This window comes from Rhea americana, unplaced genomic scaffold (assembly GCF_003343005.1).
Source record: "Rhea americana isolate MKP2758 unplaced genomic scaffold, rheAme1 scaffold_8, whole genome shotgun sequence".
Lineage (NCBI taxonomy): Eukaryota > Metazoa > Chordata > Aves > Rheiformes > Rheidae > Rhea > Rhea americana.
This window is the reverse complement of record NW_028186978.1, coordinates 5,759,389-5,768,005: the sequence shown is the minus strand read 5'-3', so window position 1 is coordinate 5,768,005 and position 8,617 is coordinate 5,759,389. Positions and strand designations below refer to the sequence as shown.

At 38.0% G+C, this 8,617-nt stretch overlaps 1 protein-coding gene across 1 annotated transcript in view; it reads left to right on the top strand.

Moving 5' to 3' along the window:
• The window catches only part of UBE2K (ubiquitin conjugating enzyme E2 K), a 27,405-nt gene extending 19,543 nt beyond the window's left edge, over positions 1-7,862 (top strand). The window contains exons 6-7 of the mRNA XM_085322846.1: positions 2,011-2,139; positions 2,496-7,862. Coding sequence (XP_085178972.1) covers positions 2,011-2,139; positions 2,496-2,570 — 204 coding nt within the window. The 3' untranslated portion in view covers positions 2,571-7,862. The remainder of the gene's footprint in view (positions 1-2,010; positions 2,140-2,495) is intronic.
• Positions 7,863-8,617: the final 755 nt, after the last annotated feature.

Here is an 8,617-nt window from a genome sequence, read left to right as displayed (position 1 = left end):
TATGAAGAGGATTCAGTGTCCCCTGTTTGCAGCAAATACCTGCATGAAAACTTCACTGAGGCTTGGCCTTTAGTTACAAGCATGTATATATAAGCAGGAAGATACTGTAATGTTTTTGAGAGAGGTGGTGTTGAACAGTCAATTCTTCCAAGTGTTTCTTCAAAACAAAGATTTGCAGAGAATTAATTATCCTCTAYGTTCATTAGACTGCTTTTCATTAACTACAGGTTAGCCTACCAAGCCTTCCAGGTAAATGGCAGTGTCCTCTAAGCATTCCAGATGAATCCCAGGGAGAACACAGTGGCATGTAAATTCAAAACCTGTCTGATCTCAACCCTGCTTACAGATACTGGACTACTTGCTGCCTTTTAAGTCCAGCAACATAACTGCCTAGGGTTCTTGATTTGCAGACATAAATAAAAAAGTGCCTTTAATTTTCTCTCTCTGTGTGAAGCCAGATTATTTACAAATACCTTAAATAAAGGAATCTTACTGATAGAACACTGAAAGCTAGTTCTGAATAAAACTAAACTCATGTTTGCGTAACTGAAACCTTTCCACTTCAGCTAGTTGCTTTTTAGGCTTGACTGTGTTCTCAGATGTGTTTAAAAAGGGAAGTCCTCTAAGAGCAGGAAAATGTAGTATTTAGGATACTCTTTGTGCTGAACTTAATGCTTTTTTTTCTTCAGTTGTAAAGACTATATAGCGGTTTGTAATAAATCCATATAGTGTTATGTATTTTTTCATATATTTAGGTATGTGTATTTATATTCTTGCATATATTTTGATATGTTGTATAATATATATATAATACAGTGGAGTATTTCCAACAATAGATTATCTCTTAGCATGTTGATGTAGGCATGTTGATCTTTGTTCTAATGCCACTAATAATCAGATGCTAACTCTATGAATTACTTCATATGGGGGCAGAGTTAGTGGTAAGTGTACAGAGCAAGGGAGTCAGTGTGTGCGCTTTAGAAGAGACAAAATGTACAGTAGTAAAAATTACTGTATTCACTTTTACAGTGCTTTGCAGATTTAATGATTACTTTCATATACAAATAAAATACTTAAAATCATAACCAGCCGTATTTCTGTCCTTAAAATGCATCTAAATATTTGAAAGGTGTATTTTCCGGTATCTTGTCTTATTGTTTAGTGCTAACATTTATTAGGTGGTTCAAGGCTATTAAACATACCTTTTTTTTTTAGGGTGTAATGATTGAAGGAAGTGTCTTTTTAAATAAAAAACGTTAATACGGCTGTGTTGATTTAAAACTTTGTATTTAATATCAAAGTTGCTAAAATAGGAAACTGTTATTTTTTTTGTTTGATTGTTTGCTTTATGACACATGACCCACTCTTCAGATTTTGAGTTCCTGGTACAGGCTGGAAACACTCTATGCTAAGGTCCATTTTGTTATTTATTAAGAAAACTTGTTTTGTGGCAAGATTGGTGCAAAATAACACTTACATGCTTACATGATTTTTTTTCTAGTAAAAACAGTTTACATGAAAAGAGTGGCAGCTCTCCAGCTTTTTGCACGTCTGCCTTTTCTTTTTTTTTCAGCCTTTCTATTGTCACACACAATATCAGTTTGCTTATTCCCAAGGAGGAAGCCTGGCAGTAAAATGTCAGCCCTCACTGAAAAACTGCAGACCCACTCACAGTTTTGAATACCTGTGCTAAATATAGCTGTTCTAGTTTTGATCAATGCAATTGAGAGCAGAATTTGATTATACACATAAAATACTTATAAGTGCATAATTTAACCTAAAGGCAAACGCATTAAATCAAACGTTTGCACAGACTTTTTCTATGTGTAACCCTAACCCCCAAATTTCATTTCAGAAATATCATTATAATAGATGTGATACAGTGTTGAAGATACTATAGTGAGAGTTACAAATTGGAATCTATTTTAGTCATCTTGCTTTTTGGTTGGATTGCTAAGTTAATTTAACTTTTCCCCTTCTCCCTCCCCCTACTCCCTTTCTTTTGTGTAGTACAAACAAAATCCAGAAATGTTTAAACAGACAGCTCGACTTTGGGCACATGTGTATGCTGGAGCACCAGTTTCTAGTCCAGAATACACCAAAAAAATAGAAAACCTTTGTGCTATGGGCTTTGATAGGGTAAGTATACGTAACTTAATGATTTTCTAGCGGATGCAGGGCAAATGTATGTATAAATAAAGGGATTTGTTAGTGTACTGAAGTGGGCTCACTACTTCCATAACCACCTGCAGATCTAAATTCTGTTCTGCTAATTGTTTTTATGAATTGAAGTTTTGAGATACTACATTATTAGTAAGTTTTGAGCTGCCTTCTGCCTTTTTGACACAATAATTTATAATTTTACAAATCGTAAGTTAAGATTTATTAAATGGTAATATAATGGTTCTGATAAATCTGTGTACTTCTTGTGCCACCTCTCAGAGCTGCTGGTTCACACACTTAAAATATTTTTGCTTTTTGTTTTCTCTTTGCAGAATGCGGTAATAGTGGCCTTGTCTTCAAAATCATGGGATGTAGAGACTGCAACAGAATTACTTCTGAGTAACTGAGCCATGTAGAGAGAGAGCTGCTTCAGTAGTCCAGCTTGCCCCTTCTGGAGGAGCATCACCATCTGTTATTTTTAGGATTCTATATAGATTCTCTTTTAAAACTGGCGCTCTTGCCTGATGATGCTATCTAGGCACTATTGGAGACTGAAAAACCGCTCTGTAAATAAAGCTAATTAAACGTCTGTGTAAATTTAAAAAGGGGAAATACTTTAATTTTTTTCTTACTAAATATTGTAAAAATTCTTTGAGCTCAGCTAAAACAATGGGGGAAAACATGCCTACTTTAGTGTTTAGCAGTGTGACAAAGACTAGCAGGAACTTGCTTCAGGAATTTGATTTAGTAATTCAGAAAGCAACATTTTTTGAGTGTTAGTCATCAAAATTGTTGGTGACACTCATCACAGCTATCTTACTGTTTCTTAACAYGGATCCTATGTGCCTGTGGATTGACCTATATTTGCATGCTTGTACTTAATAGACGTATTAGGTAGGGTCGCTGAAGAGAGCACCATTTAAATACTCGAGTATTCTTGTAACTTTTCCTGAAAGACTTTCAAGATTAACCCAAAGTTCAAAATGGTGACCTATTCAGAACCTTTTTCTTCCTAGTTTATTAATTGGGAAACCTGATTCTCCTCTCCCTTGCGTCATACATTGCATTGCAGAACTAAAAAATTCTCACTGGATTATTTTTCGTTGTCTGTGGGTATGTGTGTCACTTACAGTAGTCTAGGCTCCACTTTAAAGAATATATTTTGAATTACCATAACGGTTTTCAACCATCATGTTTTCTACAACAAACTAATAAGGATTTAGTGTGCTTGGACATAGCACAGAAAGGTAGAGCTGACTTTTTTTTTTCTTTTTTTTTCTTGCCTTTTTTTTTCTGTCTTAAGTAGATGTAAAATGTTCTTCAGTACATTCTGGATAATAATGATTTCACTGGATTTGAAGGAGGAAAAATGATTCTCTAGCATATTGAGAATTAATTTCTTTTTGAGTACTTGATATGATGCAATCAGCTGTTTTTTGCAGCAATTTTCTAGCTTTATTTTTGGCTTCAGTTTAAGGATTGCTTACCAGGTACTTCAAAATTCATCCTTGCTTGCATTTTTCTCCAGTTGACACATGGAGGCTGTGTTGGTGTTTTTACTGTACATACTTCAAATGCACATAGAAGTAGAAGTGTGTTCTCAATTTAGCTTTCTTTTGGATTGATGTTTCTGATAAACAAGAACTGAAATCTTATCTTGGCTTGTACATACAGTCAGTCTTTCTATTCGTATTAAAATGACATTTCATCCTGAGTGCAAAAGCTTGAAAATTATTAGTTTTGCAACTTCAAACACTAGTACATCTACTTAAAGAGAACTGTAATATCTTTATGAATATGATGCTAACTTTTAAAAATGTATTTGACAATGTTCAGAGAAAAACTGAGAACAGAGACTGGGGATTGTTGATAATGGAGTACTGTATAAATCATCTTTTTCATGACTATTTCTTCTCCTAAACAGTAGATCGAGTGGGTTGGGGAAATGTGTATCTGGGCTTTTTGCTTGAACTGTGAAGTACAAGTTGAAATAGTTTCACGCTTCATAGGCAGTTTGTCTGTAAATTATACTAGAAGAAATTGGGAACATTATTGAAYCTGTTAAATATTTGGAGCATCGTTGCAGGGGAACAAAACCTGAAAATAGAGCTGTAGAGACCTAACTGGTTCAGGATTGCTCCCTGTGCTGTTCTGTCTGAACTGTCCAAGGTTAAAATATTATGGGACACAGACAGTAAATACCTTTAGTTCATATCAGTGCAATACTAAATGCATTTGTGTAGTCTTTATACTTACTGCTTTTTAAGGTATAGTCAGTGATCACTTCTCTTGGATTTTCTCGAGTTAGTGTGAATCATTTTCAAAGATGCCAAAGGAAATGAATTGTTTTGTCTTGCATTGTATTTATTTATTTTTTTAACAAGAGGCTGCTACTGTTCACCTGGTTTGCTAGGTGGAAACCAGGGACAGTAGGAAACTATGGCAAAATGCTACTTGTGTAAATCTCGAGTTGCTGTCTTTTCTGTTATACAGGCTAAAAACTTCTCGATTTCATCAACACTTTTTTCTTTGTTTTTTACCCTGGTGGTAATTATGAATGGCTAACTACTTTCCCTTGTTCTTCGCTGCTATTTATCAAAAGAAAGAACTTGGAAATCATTGTCAGGGGACATGGTGGTTCACCGTTACAGGCTTTTGAATGTGTCATTTGATAAGAATAGTTTCTTAAGAACACAGACTGTAAGCACATGTCTGATGACAGCCAGAGCAGATTTTTCCAGCTGTATGTAAAGGGATAGGATAAGGAAGACGGAGAAAGTTTGGGGGAGGTGGGCGGGAGGGGGAGGAAATGGTTATTTGGTGATCATGATCAGTGCATCATGAAAAATGCCCTGTTAAGAGATTTAGTTCTCATGAAGTTACCTCATTTTCTTTTCTACTGCAAAGTGCTCGTCTTCCTCTTCCCCTTATGTATAGATATTGGATACTGTTCCTGCCCTCCACTTCCAAATATGTGCTTAATAGCAAAGGTATCTTGGTTGCTAGCTCAGATGTTGATGAGAGGGAAGCTTCTCAAGAACAGAGCTGGGATGGAAAGATGACCCAGTCTTAAGGAGACATCTGTGATCTGAAGTCCCTATGAATTTTGCCAAGTGAGTCCTTTATAAGGAAAGTTTTTGTATTCTTGGTAATTATCAGAGTTGAATATAGGGATAATGTTGTACAAGGTTAGTTTACCTGCAGCTGGGGCTGAGCCCTAGGAATTCTACTGTTAGTGTTCAGTTTAACATTGTGAATTTGTACATAACAAAATTGTAGTTGTGTGTGACTGAACATGACTATATTCAGGGCCCTGTGCATTCACAGATGTGGGGTTGCCATGCACTCTGCTTCTGTTGCAGACTCATGCTGCACATTTACCACTTACATAAAACATGGGTACAGTACAAATAAATCCTGTGTTTCTTCATCTGTTGTGTAAGAAGACAGCTTGAAACGGTAGTTTTGAAGTCCAAATGGCCCCATTTATCTTAACAGGGTATTGATATGGAGCTTAATGATTGCCGGAGCATCAGTCAGATTTCACTGCTCAACATTTTAACATGCATCTAGCTTAAGTGGTTTCTCTCTTGTTTGTTAGTATTGTTGCTGGGGAGCAAGAAACTCCTATCGCTTCCAGTTCCTCAAAAATTAAAGTATAATCTTGCTCAAAGGTAAAGAAATGACCTTTCCTGTTGCCAAAAGCCTCAGTTTTCCTACGGGTGCCGAAAGTCCTGACTATATCCCACCCTCACTTACCAAAYTCACAGCTCCCACCATTGCTTCTGTAAACAAGCTGTGTTCCCAGAATGACAAAATGGTGCATTTCAGAGACAAAAATCTTCAGGACAAATCCTTTTAGAAAGATGCTGCACTTAATGCTATTCATTCTGCATATTCCAAACTTTCCATTAGAGAAAAAATACACTGCAACTTTCAAATTCTCTGCACCCAATTTTGTGCGAGCGAGCAGCTTTCCAGTAGAGCTCACGTCAGCTTGCCATAGAGTAATGKGGCCTTGACTATAACTGGTTTGGTAGTATTTATTTGAGGAATTGGGTACTAATGAATATGTCAGGATTTTTTTTTTTTTAATTATCATTGTATTTAGTTCTTTTCCAAATAAATTACTACTGGAATGCTGACATAAAGAACGTAGGCTCTTTTTGTCTGAAAGGATAAAATAAATGGCCAGAAAGAGACTTACCTTGTAATGCCAAAACTGCATTATGTGATGTGGGTAAAAGAAACATTTAAACTATGCAAATTTAAGCTTAACAGCTGTGAATCAGACTTGGCACTTCAGAGCATGTGAATTGCTTATTTAATGGGGGGAGGGGAAAAGGGAGCGGGAGGGGGGCAAAATAAAAAATAAAAAAATAAAACCAAACCTGAACTGGAGTTTCAAGCAAGAGTTCTTGTTTACAGCTTTGGTTAGACACCGCTAATGCAAGCGTTTCACTTCTCAGAGCGAGGGGAAGCGTGACCGTGTGCATGTCYGTTGTTTCCTTCTGAAATGGCCACAAAAGCTAGCTTGTGGCTGGAGGCTTGCCCAAAAGGGAGGGTGTTAGATTAGATAGCGGTGAAAGTCAGTCGTACTTGATGCCCGTTCTTGAGCGGACACGGCTGTAAGATGCCATGCCCCCTCTTGCTATATAAAGTTGATAAGAAGCATCTTGATGAGCAGAGCCCTGATCAGGCGACTTGTTCTGTAGAACTTGGTGGGCAGTTGGCTAAGCAGTGGAGCTTGAAAACACAACTCATCCTGCCCGCTCCTGCATCGCAGAACTGAAGCGTGAAAATAAAGCTGCTCGTTGGGTGCCAAAAGCTCTTCTCCAGGAGGACTCTGTAGATGTTTCCACTGTTTGATGTCTTCATTTTCCAGGCACAGCTTTCCTTAGGGCTAGGTAAAGGGGCAATTGCTTCTTATTTCTTGGTAGATTTCTGATCTATAGTTAAAATACATCAGTAAAACTACGTAGCTTGCTCTTTCTGTTTCTGCTGTTCTGGTGTCACCAGCTGATACATCGTTAGAAGCATAAGACCAAATGTCCTTAACACATTTTGCTTCTTGCGTGTTTTTTTTTCAGCTGCAGTGCTCTGTTGTTGGTAACTCTGCCTTTCAGATTTGTTCTTACCAGACAAACTCTTGCCAATCATTTGCACTGTGATGTGATGTTCCTTCTCGGCTGTTACCTGCTTTGTAGGCGTCAAAATAGCTAGCCAATCGCTTACGGTGCTGAGCCATTCATTGATAACGTAAGTTAAGATACGTGATTCAACAGATGAGGAAATGTACTATGAAAATGCTGTACTTGTCCCTTCTCTGATTTGCGGCAACTGCTGGTGCTCTGTTGTGGTGTCTGAAGGAGGCTGCCATCATAACAATGCTGATGTCAACTGTTGAAGAACCCTGCTTTTCACTTACCTTTCCATCCCAAATTCTGACTTTTCTAAAAAAAAAAAAAAAAAAAAAAAATTACCGATAAAGGATATTGCAGGAGGTTTGTTCTTGAGCATCAGACTTCCTGTAAAGGGCGAGTGGGTGGGTTCAAATGCAGCATCAGTGTTTTTTGTCTTGAAAATAAAAACTACACAAACACTTTTGTACACAAATGATTTTTTAAATAAATACACGTTTTAAAAGATGTTGATTTTCACTGGGAATGCTTAACAATAAATGCATGTTTCCCTGAAAACAGTTCTCATTTTATTTCTGGTAGCTCAAAATCTTTTGAGATTGACCTGGAGGCAATATGTACTTTGTAAAAACAGGAGGGAAAGGAAGATAATTTTGATAATGCACATTGGAAATACTGAAGAAAGTAATCYATGTAACAAAGTGAAAGTATGTATTATTTCAACCATGACCACCTAATATGACAGGGTAAGAAATATGTGTGCATACTGTCGCCTATAAAAATGTTTACGATGTTTGGGTCTGAAGAAACAGAGTAGGTAACTTAGGAAAAAAGTTGTATTTGGGTTTTTCAGTGTCACTCTGGCTCATCTTGACTTTGTGCATTTTAAACTGCGTATCTGAGCGGCGGTCGGTTTTTCCCTGGAGAAGTGACAGGTAGCCTGTAGTGTAGCCAGCAGGGCTGCTGCTGCTGTTTTCGGCTGTAGGAGGAACCTGGTGGGGGCTGTGGCTGTGGAGCTGTTTGCCACCCGCGTGTAAAATGCCAGCTCTGTAAGTGCGATTTATCTGTTTGTGAAATCGAGAAAAGCAGTAAAGATGACGACTTCTGCGTAGCGTAAAGCTCGGAGCAGGGAGCCGAGGCGTGACGCTTGGTGTGCTGCTCTCAAATCGCTTTCCCACCATCAGGCTTGCGGTCCCTCCTGAGCAGGTTTTTGCCAGCTGCTGGAAAGGCTCCACCGGGCGCCCCGGTGTTGCTGCGCAGCGTTGAGCAGAGGTCGCGGGAGGGCGGCTTTGTGCTTGTCCTTAGGAGCAGGG